Consider the following 27,616-nt stretch of genomic DNA (forward strand, 5'->3'; position numbering starts at 1 on the left):
TAAGTTTGTTCATTTTCATAAAAATAAAAAAATGTAAAAAAAAAATAATAAAGCGCAGGTATGCAAAGAGTTAAAACTTACCAACTGCAGGCCCTGGTATCTTGCAATTGGAAAATCCTTTACTATGTATGTAGGGTTATATGCGCAGGGGACCAGCACGTTATCCAATCTTGATTGTTCAATCAGTGGCGCTGAGAAGGGGAATGGGTGTGGGTGACGTCACGCCTGCGACCCTGTCACCCCCCTACCCCAAAGAATAGGGACCCGAGGGCCACTCCCCCCAAAACATGCTGCCCTAGGCACACTGCTTGCTACTGAAATTCCTCCAAAGAATAGGGACCCGAGGGCCATTCCCCCCCCCCCCCCAAAACGTGCTGCCCTAGGCACACTGCTTGCTACATATATGGCCGACCGGGGGGGGGTGCGAGCGCAACTGATGCTATTAGACATGGGTGCGGGCGCAATGGATGCCAGTAGACGGGGGGATGCGAGCGCAACAGATGCCAGCAGAAACGGGGGGGGTGCGGCCGTGACGGATGCCAGTAGACACGGGGGTGTGAGCGCAACGGATGCCAGCAGACGGGGGTGTGAACGCAACGGATGCCAGCAGACACGGGGGGTGGGATGTGCGAGTGCTACGGATGCTGGACAGTTAAGGTGACAGCTTCAAATTCTTCTATTCCATATACTCGAGTATAAGCCGAGGATGGCTTTTTAAGCCCATTTTTGGGGCTGAAAAACTCTGCTTATACTCGAGTATATGCGGTAACTAAGATACTTAAAAGAGTGACTTTCAGAGTATGCAATGTTTTTACACTAATCAGAGGAGATATTGTATTTCTGTTTTACACTACTTGGTTCTGTTAATTGGGGCAAATTTTTAAATCTGCCAATAAATGGTAAACAAAATTGCTGTCTGCTTAAAACCAGTTACCTCCTGTTGCAAATAGAAAATGCTGCTAGTTTGGGGCAAGTAATAATAATGGGGGATTGTAATTATCCTGATATTGACTGGAGCAATAGTACTGCCAGGACAGTAAATGGGAACAAGTTTATAACCTTCTTGCATGACAACTTTGTCATAGGTGGTTGAGGAGCCAACCAGGAACCATGCTATATTGGATCTGGATCTCTAATGACCCAGAACATATAACAAATGTGCAAGTGGTTGAACCCCTGGGTAATAGTGACCATAATGTTATTTCATTTGATGTTTGGTGCAGGAAACAAAATTACACTGGTGCAACAAAGACACTGAATTTTAGAAAAGCAAAGTTTAGCTCCTTAAGGGCAGCGCTTCAGGGCATAGATTGGGGCATTATGTTTTCTGATGAAAACACAGAGCAGAAATGGTTGTCATTTAAAATGATATTCAATCATTACTGTTCTCAATTTATTCCATTAAAAAGAAAAAGTAGAAGTGTTGAGAATCACCCTATGTGGCTTAACTCTGAGGTAAAGAAGTTAATAGGGAAAAAAAGGAAAGTTTTTAAGAAATATAAGTCAGAGGGACAGTAGCTGTGTGTAATGAATATAAACACTATAACAAGTGTTGTAAAACAGCAATCCGGAAGGCAAAGATAGAAAATGAGGAGTGCATTGCGGCAGAGGCCAAGACTAACCCCAAAAATTTCAAGTATATTAATAGAAAAAAGATGCAGGTTGAGGGTGTGATCCCATTGAGTTATAGTAACAATATAGTTACAGCAGATACAGAAAAGGCACATGTGCTAAACCAGTCCTTTTTTTCTGTGTATACAATAGAGGAGCCAGAGTGCCAAGTCCCACCCAATAGCGGCACTGTTGCCTGCAACTACGCAGTGGTTGACACAGAATATGTGCCCTTTATCAAGGGCTTTGAAGCCCTTGAAACGTACCCCGGGGGGATGTGATGAGATTTTGACGGGTTGGAAGGTGTTTGGTTTTAAAGTGCAGGGGTGAACAGATCGATGGTGTGGAGGCTGGGGAAAAGGAGATTTGGCGCTATACATTGCCAGACAATAGATAATACAAGTGACTGTAACGCTCCTCTGTGGGTGAAATTAGTCAAATCATTTGCGCTGTTACTTGTCTGAGACGAGCAGAATACTTTATTGTAGCTTTATCTGCACTGTTCTGGGAACATTAGCAAGAACTAGCCTTAACAAGTGTGCAGGGAGAAAGTGGATACATTTGTTGCCGAGCGATAGTTACAATTGCAACATGCACCATGTGGGTGATGAGCCTTAGGCAAATAGATACTTTAGTTGCCAACTTAGAAGGATACACTAGTAACATTCACTCGTCTTACAGATGCAGTGCATTAGATGTGAAACAAGCGATCTCCATCTCTCCATCTCTTCATCTCTTCTTTACTTCCCAAAGCTACAAGGTTCATGTTTTACCCTACGTGTTTCTTAACTTTTTTAATACGAATGGAGTGGTTATTATTAACATTTATTTATAAAGCGCCAACATATTCCGCAGCGCTGTTATGTTATGTGAATTTTTAATTAGCTTGTCAATAAAAGTTACATTTTATTTAATTCCTGGGCACTGATTTACCTGGTATATGGGGGAGGGAATGGTGCACTTAATTGGAGTCTATTAAGATCACCTGAACAGTGTTCTTCTCTTTTCTGCATATACTGGTCTAATACTCATAATGCACATTCTCCTCCTATCCTCTTTTGATTTGAGATTCTTTCATGTGGTAACACAATAGACTTGAGACATTCCTGTGGAGGGTGCAACCTTAGTTTCTTATTTTTTTTGACTGTATGATATTTACCTTTAATTTATTATGGTAATATAGGTATAGAATTTATAATACATAATGCTTGGGGTTTCTCTTTCTCTCTGTAATTTTAAAGTTATATGGTATAGGTTTGGCTGGCGTGGGAACAAACTGGTGACCGGTACACAGAACACAATTACTGCAAAACATAAGGTGGACCAAGACCTCTGGGACTGGTTAGAGAAGTCTGAACACATGGCAATAGAATAAATCCCCTATTTAGGGTATGACAAAAGTAGTAAAATATGGTGGCAGCCATAATAACTAGGAGAGATTAAAATAAACATGGTGGTATCTAAGACATTCTGCTAACAAGAAATGAGTTATGCTCTCCTTCAGAATTGTTTCTTTTTTGGAATAACACTCACTGAAGTTTATTTTACAATGTAACTGCTTTCACAGTGCTTGCCTCTTCTAGCATAGAGGAGGGCAGACCAGGAGAAGGTGGAGTATTAGATCAGGTAGACAGTCTGTAGTAATAATATAACTATTGTTATGCTATTCAAGGATTTAGAAAGTCCTAGAGTTGGGCCCCCCCCTTTAGAGAATTCTGGAGTCCTGGACTAAACACTGATTGGTAGAACAAAGTTTATGGAGTGTTGTATTGCTGGGTTCAGGGATATCCAAATATCGGCACTGAGAGACACTGATAAAGCATTATTTATCATCAATCATATGTCCTATAGAGACTGACAGCTCAGACACAAGCTCAGAATCAAGGGTCTACCATCAATGGTGATCAGAAGGCATACAAGAGCTTTAGGAGAATGGTACGCTGCTCAGCAAAGGGAGAGTTGATAATATTGCCTAAGTCTAAAAAGACCTAGAGAGAGAATCTTGATTAATTTTGGAAACCGGAGGAATGGCTTGCTTGTTAGAGAGTTGGTTTATAGTGATGAGCAAATTTTTTTGGCGGTTATGGATTCGCTGCGAAATTCTGCATCTTGCCATTGGCAAATATATTTGCAAAACTGCCGCAAAAATTTGCAGAGTGAGGAAAAAGTCACGTTTGCATCTAAAAGTTGCACAGTTGCTGATCGTTTTTTCAATTACATTCTACTCCCTGTGCCTTATATTGTTTACAGACCTTTCCTCCTTCCCTAATAAAGTCATTGTATAATACTCTCATGCCCCTGCAGACAATGCCAACAACACTAGAAGAAGTTTCAATGCAACTATAAATGACTAACTTTCACATAGAAAATACATTTCTCTCCTGCTTGTGTTAAGCCATGAATCTCAGCATCTACAGACAAAATTTATGGGATAGCAGAATTTGTAGTCCAGCACCAGCTGAGCGCTTTAAATTACCAAACCTTTTAGTGGCAGAGGGTAGGTAGGTATTGTATTAGAGCTACAGAATATAAACACTGTCCTGGCTCTGTTCAGATCAGTGCCCTTACCTGACACAAAAACAAGGTATCTAAGCCCACATAATGATGGCAATATAACCACTAATTGCCTAGGTTTTTGTTACATGAGGGGTAGCTGCTACTTTTTTTATATTTTATCCATGAAGAAACACTTTTTTTTTTTTTAAATTCATAATTAAACAATGAAACCACCAAGGTCCAGAGTTTGATTCGATCCAGGGATTAAACTGCAAGTCGTTTTCATGTTCTCTCTATGTAGGGTTTCCTGGCGCTACCCCAGTTTTCCCCTTGTATCTTGTGTAAATGTGTGAAATGGGATGGTAGGTTTCAGTGGGGCAGGGAAAAATCTGAATGATGAACAATTTTTGTGCTGCTACATCTTGCTATTATATAAAGGATAATAGTGGGCAGCTACAATAAGCAGCTGCTAATCTCTTAATAGAGCATATTACTCTAATAAAGCCCACTGGGAGATTATTCATTTGTGATTAATCTCGGCTGCCACGGACGACTCATTTCCCAGAAATGTCTTCCCGCTGGCAATTAAGTGAATCACAAGTTGGAAGGCTTATGTGGCGCTTCGTTTTTAGAACAAAGCGTATCCTTTCCAACTGACGATTCTCTTGCTGGTGGTAAAGCCTTTCGGGGAGATTAGTCACCCATGGTAGCCACGACTTATAGTTAGGGCCCAAATTGTTGGCACCCCAGAAATTTTTCCTGAAAATCAAGTATTTCTCACAGAAAAGTATTGCAGTAACACATGTTTTGCTATACACATGTTTATTCCCTTTGTGTGTATTGGAACAGAACAAAAAAGGGAGGAAAAAAAGCAAATTGGACATAATGTCACACAAAACTCCAAAAAATCGGCTGGACAAAATGATTGGCTCCCTTAACTTAATATTTGGTTGCACACCCTTTTGAAAAAATAACTGAAATCAGTTGCTTCCTATAACCATCAATAACCTTCTTATACCTCTCACTGGGAATTTTGGACCACTCTTCCTTTGCAAACTGCTCCAGGTCTCTCTTATTGGAAGGGCTCCTTTTCCCAACAGCAATTTTAAGATCTCTCCATAGATGCTCAATGGGATTTAGATCTGGACTCATTGCTGGCCACTTCAGAACTCTCCAGCGCTTTGTTGCCATCCATTTCTGGGTGCTTTTTGACGTATGTTTGGGGTCATTGTCCTGCTGGAAGACCCAAGATCTTGGACGCAAACCCAGCTTTCTGACACTGGGCTCTACAGTGCGACCCAAAATCCTTTGGTAATCCTCAGATTTCATGATGCCTTGCACACATTCAAGGCACCCAGTGCCACAGGCAGCAAAACAACCCCAAAACATCATTGAACTTCCACCATATTTCACTGTAGGTACTGTGTTCTTTTCTTTGTAGGCCTCATTCTATTTTCGGTAAACAGTAAAATTATGTGCTTTACCAAAAAGCTCCATCTTGGTTTCATCTGTCCACAAGACATTTTCCCAGAAGGATTGTGGCTTAAGGTCCCCATACACGGGCCGACTATAGCTGCTGATATCGGTCCCTTGGACCGATTCGGCAGCTAATCGGCCCGTGTATGGGGAGAGCAGAGCGGCCTGGCCGACCGATATCTGGCCTGAAATTGGCCAGATCTCGATCGGCCAGGTTAGAAAATCCGGTCGGATCGGGGACCGCATCGGCTCGTTGATGCGGTCCCCGATCCGACTGCCCCATTGCCGCCCACATAATCCGATCGTTTGGCCCCAGGGCCAAACGATCGGATTATTTTTTTTTTTACCTAAATGCTCCCCGATATCGCCCGCCCGTAGGTGGGGATATCGAGGGAAGATCCGCTCACTTGGCAACATCGCCAAGCGAGCGGATCTGCTTGTGTATGGCCACCTTTACTCAAGTACATTTTGGCAAACTGTAGTCTTGCTTTTTTATGTCTCTGTGTCAGCAGTGGGGTTCTCCTGGGTCTCCTGCCATAGTGTTTCATTTCATTTAAATGTCGACGGATAGTTGGCGCTGACACTGATGCTCCCTGAGCCTGCAGGACAGCTTGAATTTCTTTGGAACTTGTTTGGGGCTGCTTATCCACCATCCGGACTATCCTGCGTTGCAACCTTTCAGCAATTTTTCTCTTCCGTCCATGCCCAGGAAGATTAGCTACAGTGCCATTGGTTGCAAACTTCTTGATAATGTTGCGCACTGTGGACAAAGGCAAATCTAGATCTCTGGAGATGGACTAGTAACCTTGAGATTGTTTATATTTTTCCGCAATTTTGGTTCTGAAGTCCTCAGAGAGTTCTCCTCTCCTCTTTCTGTTGTCCATGCTTAGTGTGGCACACAGACACACAATGCAAAGACTTTGACAAGTGAACTTCTCTCCTTTTTATCTGCTTTCAGGTGTGATTTTTATATTGCCCACACCTGTTACTTGCCCCAGGTGAGTTTAAAGGAGAATCACATGTTTGAAACAATCTTATTTATCCTTATTTATGAAAGGGTGCCAATAATTTTGTCCAGCCCATTTTTGGAGTTTTGTGTGACATTATGTCCAATTTGCTTTTTTTCCTCCCTTTTTTGTTCTGTTCCAATACACACAAAGGGAATAAACATGTGTATAGCAAAACATGTGTTACTGCAATACTTTTCTGTGAGAAATACTTGATTTTCAGGAAAAATTTCTGGGGTGCCAACAATTTGGGCCATGACAGTAACTGTGGGCGACAGTGGCCAATTGCCTTAAGGGGCAGATTTATCAAAATGTGAGTTTAAAGTTCACCACAGAAAAATGTCCCAAATTTCTATTCCTGTTGGATTTTTAGAACCATATTTGTTTTGATAATTACACTTTTAAAAACCTCATAGGAATGAATGGAAAGTGGGTGAATTTTTCTGTGGTGAGCTCTAATCTCACATTTTGATAAATCTGCCCTTAAATGTTATGCTGCAAAAGTAAACAGGTGACAACTACGTGTTGCTAGCTATAATAGGTTTTATTGCATCAATAAAGAGATCTGCAGCACATATTTTAGTAGCAGTAATGTGGGCAAGTGTGGCATTGTCCTTATGGGCAAAAAAATTGTATAGTCACATTTTCCACATAGGTTGTACGGTAAACCTATAAGAGATGTATAAAAAAAGAGTGGTAGGTATAACTGAATGTATTTCATTCTATTCTATATTTCCCAGGTACTTCATACAACATAGCTTACTAAAATTCCTTATGAATATTGTCCAGCATCAGCCAACCACAGATTTGAAGAATTTTTTTTTTTATTACGATTCATATTTTTTTTGCAGAAAAATACGTTTTTCACCATTTATTATGCAACTAAACTGCAACAAATAAGAAAGTAAAAATACACCATCCAAAAGCTGTACAGGTCAAGTAGAAGTCAATGGCAGCTGTCCTCTTTCAATTGGCCAATCTTTTCTTAACTTTGTGGCATTTTTCTATGTTGGTTTTTTTTCTCTCATTTGAACTTTTTTTTAAAAGGCTGTTTTAATATATCACTTGGCATTCGTGGTTTTAGAGAAAATTAGTTTTTCCAAACTGACAAAAATGAAAATGTTGATAAATAGGCCTTCCAGTTTGATTGGTATTGAGACTTGCTCTATTCTGGTAAATACAAAAGGAAAAATATTTCAAAATATTTTTTCCATAATTTATTAATGAACCAGTCCCTGTGTTAAATGGGACAAAATGTTTATCCTTGTGACATTAGAATAAACGCGCAGAAGTTCCCAGAACACATCTTAACAAAAAAATAAATTACACTGTTCACACTATTTATAGCTGTCTGGTAAACTGGAACTGTTTCTCCTCTGCTGGTTTATGATTGGGACCTTTTACATTTAAAATAAATTGTATATAAAGCATTTATCATGTGTTCTCTAAAATGTGTGCGTTTCTGTTTAACAAAACTTCTTTGAAAAACAGCAATTTAGTTTACACAGCATGCTGTTATATTTGTAGCTTTCTTTAAACCTTTGTATATGCAGTCTTTGTTTCCCCTAGTGTATTACACTAATGGTTTCTTCTTCTTACATATTATAGATTATTAAAAAAAAAGAATAAATAATATTAAGGTATTAGCAGCATATGATTAAAAAGCCCTAGGCCAAATCTATTAATATATATATTTGGGAAATAAAACATTATGGGCCTGATTCACTAAAGTGCGATAAAAATTATCGCACGCTTTTTTGCGGTAAAAAAGACGCGATAATTTGCGCGCGATTCACCATAGTATTATCGCATGCGATAAATCGCCATTTTCGCATGCAGTATTTCTCACGCTAGTTTTACCGCATGCATTAATTTCCATGCTGAAAAGAATACGATCGCATGATTCACTATAACTTTTGCACGCTAAATATCGCATTCGGCTATGCGAAAATTAACTCCTACTACAGGCAGGCGAAAAATTATAGAAAAGTACAGTAAATGATTTTTTTGCAATAAAATATGGACTTACGGTGTTATTTATTCAAGTATGTGTCTTTTTACTCAATTTTACTCAAAATTAACACCTACTTCAGGCAGCCGATAATTATAGAAAAGTACAGTAAATTAGTTTTTTGCAATAAAATATGGACTTTGCAGTGTTATTTATTGAAGTCTGTGTTTCCCCTAGAGTGATGCAGCCGCCAGTTTGCAGCGAAATGTTTATTTTTAATACAGTAATTTTCCGCAAGTATTGGCGTGTATGGCTAACATGGCGCGCGTTCATTTGCGCGACTATTTATATTTGGCTACAAGTGATGAAATGTTTCGCCAGGCATGGATTCGCAGCAAATTTTTGGACGTGCGTTGAATTTTTTCGCGGCGGATTTTTTCATGCGTTTCGCAAAACAATCCGCCAATGGCAAAACGCATGAAAAAATTTGCCACGTAAAAATTCAACGCACATCCAAAAATTTATACAAGCGTCAAAAAATAATAGTCACGGGCAACAATTTTTTTGCCCGCACAACATTTTTGCCGTTTCGTGGATCTTTTGCTAATAAGATTTGCTAATTTTTCACTAAAGATAACCAGAACACATTTGCTCATCACTAGTGGCTACTATTTATAAGCATCTACTACTTATATGATACCATTTATATGCTACCATTTATATGTGGCTAATATTTATATACACCATTTATATGTGGTGACAATTTTTATACACTATTTCTATGCTACCATTCATATGCGGTGACTATTCGCGTGCGTAATTTAGCGCATGTACCGGCAAATACCGCATTGAAATAGTCTTTGCGAGTTAAATAACGCATGCAATATCGCGCGTAAAAAAGCGCACGTATGCTTATAGTGAATCGTGCGAAAAATCGCCAAAATTAAGACGCGGTAAAATTTATAGCGCACACTAAAAATAGCGCACATTTTATCGCACTTTAGTGAATCAGGCCCTATATGTAATATGAACCCAAACAAACAAGCCCATTGCGATGGCAGAAAGCCAATACAAATGCAGCCAATTTATGTGAGGAATTCACCAATTTGGCCACAGATTTGCATCTTTGGACAAGTTTTGCCACATTCTACTATGTTGGTAATGCAATTACACTGGAATTCTGGTAAATAATGTTGCATTGCATGTAAACATAGTGGACAATGTGCAGTTGCTATTAAATAAGCCCTAATGTTTGCTGGTGTTAGTACTATATAACGCAGGGGTCCCCAACCTTTCTTACTCGTGAGCCACAGTCAAATGTAAAAAGACTTGGAGAGCAACACAAGCATCATAGAAGGTGCCAAATAAGGGCTAAGATTGACTATTAGGCAGCCCCTGTGCACAGTATCAGTTTGCTGGAGGATTTATTTGGTAGTAAATCTTGTTTTTATTCAACTAAAACTTGCCACCAAGTCAGGAATTCAAAAATAACTATCTGGTTTGGGGGCACTGAGAGCAGCATCCAAGGGGTTGGTGAGCAACATGTTGCCCCTGAGCCACTGGTTGGGGATCACTGATATAACACATTGTAAAGTACTGGCTTAAGATAATGCAGTGTATTGCATAAAATGCCATGCCACAGTGACATTATAATACTTGTGCAGTCGGGCATAATCTCATACAAATTGGGGCACCACAAAAATCAGTACTTGTTTGTACCACTTTCTGTACACATATTTTTTGTGTATTAGGTTTACAAATAACTATAGTGAACATTATTGCCCCCTATTTTAAGATGAACAATCCAGTGCTTTAATACAAATCACATAAAGCAAAGTTGTGCTGAGGCTTTGAAATAATGGAGTTGCCCAAAACCTGTCAGGTTATTTCCTTGTATGATTTAGCATGCCATTTTGAGTCAGGGTTATAACTTGCTAAGAAATGTTAGATGTAAAATGGTATCCAGGTATGGGACAGGTTATCCAGAATGCTCAGGACCTGGGATTTTCCCTATAAGAGATCTTTCCATAATTTCGATCTCCATACTGTGTCTATTAAAAAAAATATTTAAACATTAAATAAACCCAACAGAATTTTTTGCCACCAATAAGGATTAATTATATCTTGGGATCAAGTACAAGGCACTGTTTTATTATTACAGGGAAAAAGGAAGTCTATGAGAGATGGCCTTTCCATAATTCAAAGCTTTCTGGATAATGTATCCCCCTATTGTATAAGGATATTAGAAGTCACTGGCATTTTTTTACCATTTAAAGAGACAAGGCCATAGGTCTATGGCTTAGTTAGTCAGTGACTCTAGGGGGGGCCACATGGGACATAATTGTTCAGTTAGTTTGTGAGCACCCAAGTCACATTCAAATGCAAACATCTAACCAGTTATGTCCCATGTGGCCCTCCTCAAGTCACTTCCTCAAGGAAGTAGTGTTCTGGCTATTATGTTAGACATCTGCTCACTCCAGCCTTTATAGATTACATTTTTGCCTAACTAAATTGATTTTTTTTTAATTTTATTTTGAGCAGTCTATCTATTTTACCAGTTTATTTTTACACTGAACTGCTCCTTTAAAGGCAGCCACTAACTTGTTGCAGTCATGCATTATTACCGTAGAAAACAATAATATCTGTAACTAAACAAGAGATAGGATGGGCTTAGAATGGTCTGATAATAAAGGTTATGGCAAATATTGTGAAAAATACGACCATAAAAAGTGTCAGCTTCTGACAATTATCTGGAATAACCTCTAGGTGGCCCTATTTCCCAACTATAAGGTTATGTTCAAAATGATATGTATATTTGATCATGAAGCTAGTGCTGTGGTGTCAGTGGCAGTTTAGCTAGCTAAATTTGTGTAACAGTTGTGTGACAGGCCAGGGCTGGTGGGGGCATGCTAAAGAACTGTAAATTATATTTGTATAGTTCTATTAGTGTTAAAATCTTTCACTTTGTATTGATTTGTATTGCTAATACATACTGGTGACTTTAGCTATAATTTAGTTAGCTTAGCAGAGTCTAGATATAGATATATTTGTAGATCATAGTGGCATCATAGTTCCTTTTCACTGTGAACTATATTATACAGCATTTGCTCTGCTCCATCCCCAAATAGGACTCAGTACAATAAATTACATGTCACAGCTGTGCTGTCAGTACACAGTTCTTAGGAAGTGCTAAAGGCAATTAGGCTATAACTATAGAGGAAAACACCCTGAGACTGCTGGGGTTCAGCCTAGGAGGTATTGGGAGCCAAAAGGGGCACTGGCTGATTTCAGTATATGTTTATAAAAAATGTCACATTTGGGGGGGGGGGATGTTGCTGTGGGAGCCGGTAACTTGTAGTTCTGCCACTGAGCACATGGACAATACACACTGACAAATTGTTTCCTTTGTGTTTGTGCAGAATTCCCACCTTGTTGTCAGGTAGAAACAAGGCAAAAATAACTGCAACATGAGCAGCAAGTTTTACGAGTAAAGTTTATTCTAACACCTGGAAACAGCGCAACTTTGATCCAAGAAACATGTGCTGTACTAGTACTGAGGTAGGAAGGGAAATGAGGCAGAATATGGGGCAGCTCACCTGGCAGAGAGCAGCCAGCCCGGCAGCCTGAGAGTCAGGGCGCTTCCACATATGAATGGAGATGACGTTGCGGAGGGAACCACCCCAGCCCTTATATAGAGGCCCCGCTCGGCAGGTTTGTGGGAATCGCTGCAGGTGGTCGGAGAGGATGGGTGGGGGGAGCGGCGGTCCCTTGGCACCCAACCCCAGAGCAGCTTCACCATGAAACGCGGGGCGCTCCCCTCGGCCGATCTGAATAGCACCGGCAGGAGGATGTTGGATCCCATCGCCTCCACAGCTATGAAGGAACGGGACAGAAGTAACATGACGGCGAGGGCAGAGGAGGGCAACACGGTGTCGGTGGCATTCCCCCTGTCTATGATGATCACGGGCTTGGTGGGCAACGCGCTGGCAATGCTCTTGGTGTATAAATCTTACAGGAACAAGGAAAGTGCAAGGAAACACTCGTTCCTCCTGTGCATCGGCTCTCTGGCACTGACAGACTTCATAGGGCAACTTCTCACTAGCCCCATTGTCATCTCCGTGTACTTGTCCAACCGGCAGTGGGCTAGGGTGGATCCCTCCGGACACCTCTGCCCTTTCTTCGGACTTTGTATGACTATGTTTGGCCTGTGCCCACTCTTTATAGCCAGCGCTATGGCCATAGAGCGCACCCTGGCCATCCGCACCCCGCACTGGTACTCCAGCCACATGAAGCCCAAAGCCACCAAGATGGTGCTACTGGCTATCTGGATCGGGGTGCTGGGCTTTGCCCTCATGCCTATCATCGGGGTGGGGCAGTACACCCTGCAGTGGCCGGGCACTTGGTGCTTTATTAGCACGGGAGATGGAGAGGCAGTGGGGAACATCTTCTTTGCCTCAACTTACGCCTGCCTCGGGCTTCTGTCGCTTTTCACCACTTTCGCCTGTAACCTGTCAACCATCGTGGCGCTGGTGTCTCGGTGTAAGCGCCGGAGCAGCACGGCCAATGCCAGCAGGCAATGGGAAAGGATCACGCTAGAAACCCTCATCCAGCTGCTGGGGATCATGTGCGTCCTGTTTGCCTGCTGGTCCCCGCTCCTGGTAGGCGCAATTCTCTTTCTATTCACGCTTTATACATGCGGTAACTTGCGCTGTTAGCAATGGGAGCCTCAGCAATGGTGTCTCAGTAATGCCAAGGAAAGCAAAAAGGGTAAACACAGAGCAAACTTTGGTTAAATATTTGAAATCCCACCATCTCCTTCCAGTTTTAGAGATTATTACTTGCATACCCCGTTGTAATAAATGCTGATAACAAAACAAAAGTTTGCTTCTGCAGCTACTGTAGCACCAGCACCACTTGGCAAGGAGTCTTGTAGGGACCCTCTGCTTTGTGACGTTACAGAGAAACCTCATGAACTGCAAGTGTAACAGATAATTATTTACTCAAAGATAATCAATCAATATCCGAGGCTATTGTGATACTAATATCTACAGTTAGTATAAATGTTTGTATATATAGTTTATGTATGTGTTGGTATAGATTGGTAAGTATAGGTTGTGTGTGCTGGGTTTACTTGGAAGGGTTGAACTTGATGGTCTTTTTCAACCCTATGTAACTATGTAACTAACTCCTGTTATTAATTCAGGGGCTTTTCTAGAAAACTTCTGAACTCCCATTGGTGCACACACCTCTAGTGTGGGACTGGGAACGCATGGGGCCCACCAGAAAACCTTAGACCAGAGGCCCACTCTCCAAACTATTTTTCCTCCTTTCCACACCCTAACTCTTTATTCTCCTGGTCTCTCTTATTTACATGATAGCAGCTATTCTTCCATCTATTTCTCCTCTTATTCCAATTCAGAAATAGGGAATGACCATGAAGCAGGCCAAATGGCCAGTTGCAGGGGGCCCACTTACACCTGGGCCCTCTGGGTGTTTTCCTGGTATCCTGGTGGCCCAGTCCGACACTGCACACTTTCAATATTTCCCACAGTAAGAACCTTTCCCCTATACCAGTGATCAAGCAATGGCTCAAGAGCAACATGTTGTTCACCAACCCCTTTGATGTTGCTCCCAGTGGCTTAAAAGTAGGTGCTTATTTTTGTATTGCTGGCTTAGAGGCAAGTTTTGGTTGTATGATGTACTAACAAACAGAGCCTCCTATAGGCTGCCGGTCAATATAGGGTCTACCAAATAGCCAATAATAGACCTTATTTGTCACCCTCAGAAACATTTTTCATACTTGTGTTACACCCTAACTTTTACATTTCAGTGTAATGAGTTATTCATGCATTGTTTTTGTCCTGAAGTCAAAAGGGGCTATAGCAACAGCCTGGCATGGACTGAATATGGCCACCATATTACTTCCAGCCAAAACACTGCTTTATCATTATTGAAATTAAAGATGGTTTTCATCATTTATACTATGAGACTGGTTTAACTCCAGGTTATATATGTTTTAAAGTATTAAAGATCAAAGCATTGTTTGCCACATACAGATAGTCTGATTCATTAGAGCATCCTGATATGTAAGAACTTTGCACTACTGTCCAGAGGATATAAGTTAAGTTATATATACCATATATATAATATACTAAAACAAGATTATATTAACCTTTTAGTTTTTTGCATGAGGATAATCCTAGAATATATGTTGCCTGTGCTGTTATCATAAGCAGAAAGGGCAATGTTCTTGATAAGAAAAACATCAACTCCCAGCAAAGCTGGTGGGTAATGCAGAGATTTGTAATTCTATGACAGCTGGATCACTGGACATTACCTTATCAAGTACTAAGTCTGATCAATAAATATCAGAGGAGAACTAGGGGGAATATATACAGTATATATATATATATATATATATATATATACATACAGTACATATATATGCACGTACATAGAATGAAAATGCAGGTTTAAAGCATAAGATGACTAGTGATGAGGGCGACAAGTTAATAAATCAGACCGGCTGTGATGATATATTGAGATTTTGGTCACAGCAAGAATAATGCATAAAGTAATAAGTCACAGTGAAAACCTAACAGAGTAGGCAAAACAAAATCAGATTTGTATAGCACTGTCACCAAAAGCTTTGATTAGTGCCTTGTAGTCTGTAAACATATCAAACACAAGGGGTGAGATTCTGCAGTGTGACCCAGCATATATACATTTTTCACAGTATGCAATGTAAAAGACAGCTTATTAGTAAAATAGCCAGCGCTTCTCTCCCATTAGGTTATTTACAATTACCCAGACTGGATGAGCAATTGATTTAACTTGTCTAAAGGCTACAAACATAATGTAATAGGTACTGAAGGATCTTACAAACTGCATGAGTGTACCTTCATTCCGTGTAACTTCTACTTGTGCTCTAAAGTCACCCTCTACTGCATGATCCCCGAGTTAGATGATAGAATTCTGTACATACATGAGTCTAATCCAGGGGTGGGCAAACTTTTTGGCTCACGGGCCACATTTACTTACCCCCGGGCCAGACCGGGCCAGGGCGGGCAGGGCCAGGCCAGCGTTACGCCCCCTTAGTCTGTTTAATTCCGGCCCGCCAATGACACCAAGTCTCACGTGATGAGACTTGGCGTCGTCGGCGGGCCGGATTAAAAAGGCCAAGGGGCCGGATGTGGCCCGCGGGCCGTAGTTTGCCCACCCCTGGTCTAATCACAACTCCATCACATATATTTGGGTCAAATATTTGAACTCAAATTCCAGAGACTGATCTACAGTATTTCTCTTTTTTTAATAAGTGTATCATATAAGAGTGTAAGCATTTCTGTCATATACATATTCCTTGAAAGCATACTATCGCTCCACTTCACTGCACTTCCTCAAAATGTAAGTCTCTGCTATCTAAACTGTTGCTGGGCAACCTGTGACTTTAAGTGGGTTTCAGGCTTCCTTACCATGTATCCACATAAGTGATTTAGCAGCACTTCCAAGAAAAAATAGGTTTAGATGCACCCTTTGATGTAAACAGAAAGCAACTGCCACTAGTATTAACATTATTATATATAAGGCTGTTGCATTATAACTGCCTTAATCACAACAGATATCATGGTTATCTTCATCATAAGAGTAAACATTTGCAGATATGAACATTATAATTAGGTTTGTATTTTTTCATGTGATCATTCATTTATGATATTTCTGACCTATGATATTTCACCCATTGAAGTGAAATTTCTAAGGAGTACTCCGCCCATACATAACTTGAGTTTTTTGAAAATTGAACATAATTTCAAGCATGATTTGTAATATAATAATATGGTTTGGAATAGTTCCCGAAGCCTGCCCCTCTGTTCTCCTGCTGATCTGGCTGACTACTTTGAGACTTAAGTAAAATGTAACAGTAGTCAACTGTCCTCAGCCTGCCTTTAGCCTGCATCCTCCAAATCCCACAATTCTCTGCACATGTGATCAATAAGGAAAGGAACATCACCATGCAATGCATTGTAGGTTATATAATGGTAAAAAGTATATTTATTCATACTTTTTGAAAGAACAGATTATAGTGATAGGTATATTCAGGGTTTCTATGTGGTGTGGGGTTCTTTAACAAATTTTGGTTCAGATGCCGGAGTTCCCCTTTTAAAACCTTACACACTGGAATAAAATCAATACACAGCTTTATGAATGCACTGGATTTTACATGGTGCACCTTGGCATTAATGCTGAGATATCTGCTGTGCACCTTTATAAATATGCTGTTTAAAGCGAGAGGGTCAGAAATTCATTTTCAGCTGAACTAGCCAAGCATTACTCTATGGGGCAGATTTACTAATCCACGAATTCGAATCCCAAATGGGAAAAATTCGGATTGGAAATGAAAATTTGTGAAGATCGCAAATATCCCAAAAATGCTTACGAAAAAATCGTATTAGTCATGATAATATCGTATTGGCGATCCGAAAGTCCCGAAATTTTAGTACCAAACCATTGTAAACAGCGGTAAAACCTTTCTGATTTTTTTGCGCAAGCGTACGAAAAAGTCATGCGGCGTACGAAAAAGTCGTGTGGACCCCCGAAAAATTCGGCAAAAATACGCTCGGAGCGTTCGTGCTTTTGTAAATGTGCCCCTATGTGTAGCTTTCAGCCTAACATTTGCATGGCTGCTGGTTGAGTCGCTCTTTTTGGTGTCTCTCATTGGCTGACAAGGATTGACAAGGGTCATCCAGCAGGATAGGTTCCATTTGCCTTACAAGTTGGATCAGTGCAATCTGGTCATCTAAACAGGCAGTGCAATCAGACTGCATAAGAATGGTTCTGTGGGTTTGCTCATTGTGTGTGAGTCACATATTAAGGCATATTGTGAATTTTAGGTGCTGCTGTAGGTGCAAGAATGGATTGTTCCCATTAAAACAGCAAACAAAACATACTTGTGCCTTCTGTACTAGAGACATGCACCAGTTTGTTAGTGGCATTACAATAGGCCCAAGGCTGTTGACCAGATGGTAAGCACAGGGCTCCATTTGAGCGTTTCACCTCTCAGTGTTGCATCAGTTAAATTACATGTAGTTTAAGGGTGTATAGGTACATGCACAGAGGTCATGGATCCTTTACCTGAAAACTATTATTTACACCAGTGCATCATTAAGAACCCTTATTTTAACACTAAAAACTTTGAATGCCACAAGAAAGTGTTTAAAATAAGATTATTTGCTCCCCTAGTGAAGTTCTCTCTCCACTGGAAAAATATTGAAATTCTTTTCTCTAAAGAGTGGTCCAGTGCTGCAGCCTATTCAACATACAATGTTTTTCTTTTATAAAATGCTATATTTTTTAAATATATATATAATTTTGAGTAGTCTAAAAAAAACCTGAACCCTGTCCTAACCCAGTGGGAGACAACCCGCAAGTAGAATGACCCACAGTATACAGTATTTTTTTGTCCTATATCCACTAGTGACATTAGAGAAAGTAGGGCCAGGGAGGTTCAAAAAGAATTACGTGCAAAAATTACTTCTGTGCACAAGAGGTGGGTGGCTTAAAATAACTACTACATTGTGTATTTTCCACCAAATTTTTTGGGCACAAATGTACGGCTTAAATGGAACATTAGTGTGTACACTAGTAATCAACTGTAATCAACACCAAAAATAGCATTTTACTGGGGGTGAAGTAAAAATGCACAAGGAAGGTAATTTCTCTGCTTTGCTTTGTCAGTTTGGGGGGGGGGGGGAAACAGATACTACTTTTAATGGTGTTAGTGGTGTCTTAAACCTGTACCCTGACATGCTTTGGCTAGAGAACCTAGCGTACTTCTTAAATACATCACAATACAATGGTAATGTGGTTGTGTCAGCAATGAGTATATTTTTAACGGGTTCACATGCTACTACATAAAGGTTTGCATCTTTAATTCTTATAATAGTAAATGGAATGTGACTTATTTACATCTGGCATGGGTATACAATGAGTATTTGAACCATATGCAAGTAGAATACTTACCCACTTCTCCATGTGCTAGGAAATAAGCAAGTGTGCCAGCAGCACTTTAAGATGCATACAGATTTGAAAAATGCAGCATTAGTGAAGCTATTCTGTACTCCTATTAAACCCAGCGCAATTACCACTCTCAGACAATATATTTATTTTTACAGAGAATCGCACAATTACTTTAAATCATTGCACAATTTGATTAGTACACTGTGATGCCTGGTGATGTGTGGTGTATTTTTTTCACCATTTTCTACACAGCATGATTAACAGCCCCCTAAATTATGGGGCCAGTGAAGTTTTCAGCATGGCTGACTCTCTACAGTGGGTCCCTGAAATATCTGCAGTGTTGAGAAACAGCAAAAATGTCTTTAGCTGCTCAGTGGTTTTCACTTTTATCTGCAGTTTTCTTATCTTTTTTTTAATCAGCAAAAACACAAGAAGATAATAATATATTTCCTGCAGCTATTAAAACTGTACAAATCATTTATGTCAAAAGGTTCCACTAGTGGGTTGCATTTGCATGCTTCCTTATCTGAATAGGCTCAATGAGCACATTAGCATTTGCTGCAATATGCTAGGAGAATATACAGTATACGCACAAGTATCTTTGTGAATAGCATAAGTACTCAATCAGTTTCGCATGCATTCCATTTGCACTCATAAATGATCCCCCTTACAGTTAAAGTTTATAGTGGGTCTACATAGTTCCAGGGCTGGAACTAGGAGTAGGCGGAAGAGGGTGCTACTGTGGGGGGAATGCTAGGCAGTTACCTCTCTACCCCTAGTCCGGGATCACTCACCCCTGCTCACCTCCGGCAGAACATCAGTGCACATGCCCGCACATGTGAGATGGGGGCGAGGCTTGCCACCCCCCACCCCACATAGTTCATAGAGTAATTTAGGACTAATCATGCTTCTTACCCCTTTTGTGTCCTAAATAGCGTTAAAGGGGCCGGTTTACAAAGATAGTTTCTTAATGGCACCAGTACGCAGTGCAACTAATTAGATCTTTGCTTTCATTTTCCAACTAGTAGTAGACTCATCAGAGATTGGCTGATTGGTTGTTAAGGGTAACTTTGCTAGTGCAATTTCACGCCTATTTTTTTTTTTTTTAACTGCTAAGGCTAATGCTATACGGGGGCTGACCTCAGTTTGCGTAAAAGCACAGGTCAAGGATCAGCCCCAAAACTGACATGAGCTTTCTTCTTTGCCTGCAAAAAGCTAGTAGGTTTGTAAGTATGCTAAATGAAACTTTTTATTTCAGGCAGTTTAAAGGACAAGGAAAGGTTAATAGAAATTAAAAGTAAGTCTAAAGGCATTCTTTTTAAGTACTTACTGCATATCTAAATTCCCAGATCCTTGCTTGCTTCTCTGAGATATGGTGCTGGCAGCCTACAGCATACCTCCCAACATTTGAAAAATGAAAAGAGGGACAAAAAGATGTGGCGCGCGCAGCACGCCAAATTTTTTTGACCACAGTCACTTTTGTGGCCACGCCCCGATTAACACACCCCTTTTTTTCAAAGAATACTCCTTTTATATAGTTGAAATGGTGGGATCAGACGCAAATGTGCTATACCCTCATACTGTACTACCTAAGGAAAACAATATAGCAACTCCTACATATAAAATACAAATATAGAGAGAAGGCAGTCAGTTATAAGTGACTTATAACTATGTACCAGTTTTGCCCCCCCATACACAGTGCCCCCAATGGCCCAATAGACAGTACCCCCCATCATGGGCGTCCGCAGAAAATTTTCCAAGGGGGGGCAAGTAAGCTAGTATCATCCTGCAACAGACAAATATATATATATATATATATATATATATATATATATATATATAAATATATATATTTTTTTTGCAGGATGATACTAGGGGAGGCTAAAGATGGCCCATACACAGACTGACCTACAGCTAATGTGACACTTAGTGGATTCGCTGCTGGCGTAAAAAGTTAACCTCCCAACTACCTCTTGCCGTTCCCACTGACTCCCAGGGATACTGTACAAAAGTGCGGGGGGGGCTTTTTTGTTTTTACCCTAAAATGTTTAGTATGTTAAAGTATTTATACGCGCATTTCTGTGAGGGGATCTGCAAACATTTGTGTTTGTGATCAGGGCTAGTTCGCATTCAAATTCACTTTTATTTTTAATGGTTTTTCAGTTATTTAGCTTTTTGTTCAGCAGCTCTCCATTTGGTATTTCAGCAGCTATCTGGTTGCTAGGGTCTTATTTACCCTAGCAACCAGGTAGTGGTTTAAACAAGAGATGGGAATATGAATAGTTAAGGGGCCTACTTGGAAAAATAAGTAATACAAAATTATAATAATAATAAAATTGTAGCCTCACAGAGCAATATTTTTGGCCCCCATTTGAAATCTGTATAGAGGCAGAACAGAGGCCTGTGTATAGTACCTGGGTATAGTACCTGTGTATAGTGCCTGTGTATAGTACCTGGGTATAGTACCTGGGTATAGTACCTGTGTATAGTGCCTGTGTATAGTACCTGGGTATAGTGCCTGTTTATAGTGCCTGTGTATAGTACCTGGGTATAGTACCTGTGTATAGTGCCTGTGTATAGTACCTGGGTATAGTGCCTGCGTATAGTGCCTGGGTATAGTGCCTGGGTATAGTGCCTGGGTATAGTGCCTGCGTATAGTGCCTGCGTATAGTGCCTGCGTATAGTGCCTGCGTATAGTGCCTGCGTATAGTGCCTGGGTATAGTGCCTGGGTATAGTGCCTGCGTATAGTGCCTGCGTATAGTGCCTGCGTATAGTGCCTGGGTATAGTGCCTGCGTATAGTGCCTGCGTATAGTGCCTGCGTATAGTGCCTGGGTATAGTGCCTGGGTATAGTGCCTGCGTATAGTGCCTGGGTATAGTGCCTGCGTATAGTGCCTGGGTATAGTGCCTGGGTATAGTGCCTGGGTATAGTGCCTGGGTATAGTGCCTGGGTATAGTACCTGTGTATAGTGCCTGTGTATAGTACCTGTGTATAGTGCCTGTGTATAGTGCCTGTGTATAGTGCCTGTGTATAGTACCTGTGTATAGTACCTGGGTATAGTGCCTGTGTATAGTACCTGTGTATAGTACCTGGGTATAGTGCCTGTGGGATGAAATCTGCAGCAAAAGTTGAGAGTTGGTTCTCAGGTAAAGTTACAGCTGCAGATTCTTCTTTTCAGTCTTCATTTGTTTCCAGTTTGCAAAATCTCCCGATCCCTGTGTGCATCTGTGCTCTGATTGGTCAATTTTACTGTCTGTCAAGGAAGCTGTGCTCTGATTGGAGAATCCACAAGAAGAAAGATCCAATCGGAGCACAGCAAAAACGGGCTTGAGGAGACAGTGCAGAAAGTAAGGTTTTTTTTGCTACTTTTCCAGGGGGGGGCAAGTGCCCCCTCTTGCCCCCTTCTGTGGACGCCCATGCCCCCCATACACAGTGCCCCCCATTGCCCCCATAGACAGTACCCCCCATAAACAGTGCCCCCATAGACAGTACCCCCCATAGAAAGTGCCCCCCATTGACCCCATAGTGCCTCTAATTGACCCCATAGACAGTGCCCCCAATTGCCCCATAGACAAGGCCCCAATTTCCCCATAGACAGTGCCCCCAATTGCCCCATTTAGGGAACAGTCATCAAAACATGGTCTCCTTTGAGATAATGCTGCAGAGACAGCTCTATAAGGGAGTAACTATAACACTCAATTTTAGATGTGCAGACTTTGCCAGTATAAGGGCATCTCTGAAAGGCTTTTCACAGGGTTAAACACAGAAGGAAAATGGTATATCTTTAAAACATTGCTTATCAAGTATACAGGTCAGTATATTCCCCTTGTAAGCAAGGAAAGGCATTACAGTGCAAAACCTTTATGGTTGAATAAAAGTGTTAGTGTTGAGGTTGGTAAGAAAAAACGTGCTTTTAAAGCATTCCAGTTAGCTGGGACAACAGAAACTTTCTTCAGGTACAAGGAAGCAAATAAAGCATGCAGAAAAGCTATCAGGCAAGCTAAAATAGAGATGGAAAGGGGTATTGCAGCTAGGAGTAAAAGGAATCCAAAATTAATTGTTAAACATGAATATACAACTAAGGAGCCAGCTAATCACGGCTTCCCTTTTAATAGACCCAATTCTATTAATATAACTACTGATGCATGGGTCACTCAGGAGGAAATTCAAAAGAGACTTAAACATGTAACGGTAAACAAAGGTCCAGAATGAGATGGTATTCATCCTAGGGTATTAAGCAAGCTTAGCCAAACCTCTTCACTTAATTTTTCAGGATTCATTGAGGTCTGGTATGGTGCTGAGAGACTGGCAAATTGCTAATGTGGTGCCGTTATTTAAAAAAGGATCCCATTCTGAGCCTGAAAACTATAGGCCTGTTAGTCTGACATCATTAGTAGCAAAGCTTTTGGAAGGGGTAATAAGGGATAGGATATTAAATACATTGCAAATCACAATACTATAAGTTTGCGCCAGCATGGTTTTATGAGTAACAGGTCCTGCGAGACTAATTTAGTTGCCTTTTATGAGGAGGTGAGCAGGAACCTCAATACTGGATTGACAGTGGATGTCATCTACTTTGACTTTGCTAAAGCATTTGATACAGTACCTGTCAGAAAGTTGGATAAAAAACTGAAGGATAGATTACCAAAGTCCTTGGTTCTTTGCTTTTTAACTGTTTCTATTTTTGCTGATGATACTAAATTGTGCAAAACTATAAGTTCCGTGCAGGATACTGCCACGTTGCAGAGCTATTTGATTACATTGGAAAACTGGGCAGCAAAATGAGGTTCAGTGTTGACAAGTGCAAAATTATGCACTTTGGTATAATTAATATAAATGCAAGTTATACCTGAAATGGTAGTGTGTTGGGGGGATCCTTAATTGAGAAGGATCTGGGGATTTTTGTAGATAATTCGCTAATTCCAGGCAATGTCATTCTGTGGCTACTGAAGCAAATAAAGTGCTGTCTAGTATAAAAAAGGGCATCGACTCAAGGGATGAGAACATAATTTTGCCCCTTTATAGGTCCCTGGTAAGGCCTCACCTGGAGTATGCAGTGCAGTTTTGGGCTCCAGTCCTTAAGAAGGATATTAATGAGCTGGAGAAAGTGCAGAGACGTGCAACTAAACTGGTAAAGGGGATGGAAGATTTAAACTATGAGGTGAGACTGTCGAGGTTGGGGTTGTTTTCTCTGGAAAAGAGGCGCTTGCGAGGGGACATGATTACTCTGTACAAGTACATTAGAGGGGATTATAGACAGATAGGGGATGTTCTTTTTTCCCATAAAAACAATCAACTCACCAGAGGCCACCCCTTTAGATTAGAGGAGCAGAAGTTTCATTTGCAGCAGTGTAGGTGGTTTTTAACGGTGAGGGCAGTGAGGTTGTGGAATGCCCTTCCTAGTGATGTTGTAAATGGCAGATTCTGTTAATGCCTTTAAGAGGGGCCTGGATGAGTTCTTGAACAAGTATAGTATCCAAGGCTATTGTGATACTAAAATCTACAGTTAGTATTGATGTTGGTGTGTATGGTTTATGTATGTGAGTGTATAGAGAGGTCAGTATATGTTTGTGTGTGCTAGGTTTAATTTGGAAGGGTTAAACTTAATGGACCCTGGTCTTTTTTCAACCCTATGTAACTATGTATATTCTCGTAGCATATTGCAGCAAGTGCTAATGTCGGCATTGGGGCTGATTCTTGGCCTGCGGAAAAATGCAGCCTCTATATGGCATTAGTCTAAAGAGTTTTATGCAGTGTTTTTACATAGCAGTATTTGCCCTTCCATGTAAATACTTTGTGGTATGAATGCAATTTTTCTCACATGCGATAAAATCTTTGTTCAGGTTAAAATAAATATTAAAATTAATTCCTTACTTAATTCTTACTGCAAAAGCCAAAACAAAAGACAGACAAATGGTGGGGCGTAGTTTTTATTGTTCACTGCATTTATTAGTTGTTCCACGGAATTCTCTGGGAACAAACATGACAGTTTAGAAATAATCTAGTTAGAATTAAAATTGTAGATATGAAAGTATGGGAAAATGCTGTATCTGCTTAAAAAATAAAGACTTACACTTAAATAGTTATTAAAACACAAAAACATGCTGTACTTTAAGATACAGCCATATCCCCAATAAGAATGTCTGCGAGGGGATTACTATTATAGTTATTGCTTAGTAAAACCAATGACACACCCTAGCATTTTTTTTTAAATTGGCTGTTGTTTCATTGGAGTCTTTGGCAAAGGTTGTCTTGTCAGCAATTATAGCTGATCCCACTCATAATATTAAATATGGGTAATTGAGGCTCTTTAGGGGTAATGTTTACCTTTTACCACTGCGTGGAAATATCTCCACCATGTCAGAGATTGGCCACAGTGCCCTGTAAAGCACAGACAGCTTCAGCTATTAATCCTCATTGTCACTGTGGCCCAGGAAGTTCTGACATTATTCATTGTATTGTATTGATGACATGTTTACATTTGCTATCTCTGCATTATCAAACCATGTAAACACTTTTGGGATTATGTAATTAAAGGCACTGCCCAGGAACAGTAACCCATAGCAACCAATCAGCAGGTAGAATTTACTGGTCACCTATTTAAAAGCAAAGATCTCATTGGTTGTCATGGGTTACTGCTCCCGGGCAAACTTAGTGCTTTTATTACATATGGGGGTTAGTTTTTCATTGGTCCTGGTCTCAGGGGCTGTGTGGCTTGTGCGGCGGTTTTAGGCGGAGAAAATACGCCACGTCTGGCATTAGCCTTAAACTACACAGTTTTTGCACTAATAACTGTGGAACATCTGCCTGGAAGCAGATTTGAGAGAGGCTGGCCTATTACTCAAGCTTCAAATGTTAAGATCAGATCCCACAGAAACAATCAATAGATTGCACTTACATGCTTTTAATGAAACGCATGCATTCTGTTTTAATCATACTGAGATAATGAATTTATGTTCTGTGTGTTTCCAATTAGGTAATCATGTTGAAAATGATGTCCAACCATACTTCAGTTGAACATTGCAAGCCAAAAGCTTCAGAGCAAAATACAGAGCTACAGAAAGACTGCAATTTCTTTTTGACTGCTATCCGCCTGGCCTCACTCAACCAGATACTTGACCCTTGGGTTTACCTCTTGCTTCGACATATTCTGCTCAGGAAATTTTGCCAAGTAGCAAATGCTGTTTCAAACTGCTCAAACGATGAACAGAAGCAACAGCCAATGATCCCCGCAACTGATGTAAGAATAGCTGAAGGATGATCTATATTGGTATTATTTATAGAATTTTGGGTGGAACTTGCATGCTCAAAGAAGAGTGAAACTCCTAGCAAAGCTTTAATGTGAAATGGCCCGGGTGGTCTATATTTTCAGTAAACAAAGTACTATTTATAAAGCTGCTAAAATTATAATATATCTTCTCCAATGTGCCAAAATGTTTATACTGAAATGACTGCAGTAACTTAAAAAACAATTGTACAAAGAAACGAATGTGATATCACAACAGCATGTTACTCGAGAAAATGCACTGTTTGCAAAAATCCTTACCAACAGAGGTTATTAACTGTGTTATAAAGTGTCAGATAATGCTTGTGTAATTAAAAGAGAAAAATAAACACAGGTTGGCATGGGCTAAAGCCTATTTATTAGTAAAATTTATAAATTCATTTTTAAAATACAATTCATTTACAATTAAAGTAAAAATACACAGTAATGTAAGTATCCTAGTGATGTCTACTATATAGTGTCTAGACATAGACTATTCAAAGCAGATTGGTGTTTGTGTATGTGCCTGTGTGTACTTGGAGACAACTTATGACACTGTGTAAACAGTAGTGTTTTGTATTGCCGCTAGCAACAATCAAACCTTCATAAGAGCCGTTGCTCTGAAAGATTTATTTGCAAATCTTTTGATTACATTACAGTATGTAAGCACTTTCTTCTTTATATGTCTCTGGAGCTTGTCTATCTGATATGGCAGGGCCTGGTTCTTAGTATTTAAGGATGTATTTGAATTGTTTAGTTCCTTATTACAATACAGTGCTTTAAATAAGCAGCAGGTTTGGAAAGCTATCAGGAAAGTGAAAACTTGCTTCTTCTTTTTGCCAAAGCAATTGCAATTTTATATTACTGAGTGCTGCCACCCTTAGAGATACTTCCTTAAACTATTAACCTTTAAAAACCTGAGACCTCTGCATCTTAATCATTGTATGCTGTCCTTGAAAGCAAACATATCTGCAGATGTCTGAAACACTGTACAAATACGTTTATTTCTCTGGATGAAATCTGGAAAGCAAAAGCCCAGATTAAAGGAGCTCTAAATTAAGATTTCTTGCTGAGCTTTGATGGATACTGATACATTTCAAGAGATCTATGGGCGCAGAAAAGGAAGCTTATGGCCAAACTGAAAAAGGGCAGAGACTTATGTAAGGCTGAAACTACAGTGGGTGACGACTCTATTCACAGAAACTTGATTTCATTGTAGACACTAGGGAAAACAAAGAGAGAGATACTTTTGCATTTCATTGGACAAAAACAATAGAAATAGAAAAATATAGTAAAACAGTCACCGGCATATTATTATCAGCAGAAATTGATGCAATCTGAAACAATGAAGTCAAATATTTACTTACATTTTATCAGTCTGCTAGCATAACCTTTCTTTTTGTAAAGGACACGTTGTTTTCCCTGACATCCTTATATTAAAGGGATGGGGTATTTGCTTGTCTTTGCCTAGACATACAGGCACTATGATAGAAATCAGCTTTAGTGTCCAAGCTCAAACTTTAAAGGGGGAATGTAATAATAATAATAATAATAAAGTCGGTAATGGCAAAAATATTCGCAATGGGAAAATGTATGCCTTGTGCGAACAAATTTGCTAATTTAATATAGCTTTTGCGAACGTGGAACTGTTTAGCAACTAATTCTTACAGTAGAAGAAAGTTTGCAATTTTTTTAGTTTAGTGCGCAGTGTATACAAGTATATATTAGTTTAGTGTAAACTTCTTAATGAAAAAGTTATGTTTGCCCCCTCGAGGGGGACAGGGGGGCCCAGACTG

General features: G+C 40.1%; 1 protein-coding gene across 1 annotated transcript; it reads left to right on the forward strand.

Annotated features, from left to right (window-relative positions):
* Positions 1-12,162: 12,162 nt before the first annotated feature.
* On the forward strand, positions 12,163-26,503 carry ptger3 (prostaglandin E receptor 3). The gene is made up of 2 exons (XM_002936086.5): positions 12,163-13,199; positions 25,533-26,503. Exons 1-2 carry the CDS (start codon positions 12,339-12,341, stop codon positions 25,815-25,817), a joined length of 1,146 nt encoding a protein of 381 aa, XP_002936132.2. The 5' UTR covers positions 12,163-12,338; the 3' UTR covers positions 25,818-26,503.
* The last annotated feature ends 1,113 nt before the right edge of the window (positions 26,504-27,616 follow it).

Source organism: Xenopus tropicalis, chromosome 4 (genome assembly GCF_000004195.4).
Source record: "Xenopus tropicalis strain Nigerian chromosome 4, UCB_Xtro_10.0, whole genome shotgun sequence".
NCBI lineage: Eukaryota > Metazoa > Chordata > Amphibia > Anura > Pipidae > Xenopus > Xenopus tropicalis.

Excerpts from the sequence above, each read along its gene's own strand:
- ptger3 (XM_002936086.5), top strand. The coding sequence starts at position 12,339 with ATGAAACGCGGGGCGCTCCCCTCGGCCGATCTGAATAGCACCGGCAGG. Across the intron at positions 13,200-25,532 it reads CCTGCTGGTCCCCGCTCCTG|GTAATCATGTTGAAAATGAT; the intron begins GTAGGCGCAATT and ends GTTTCCAATTAG.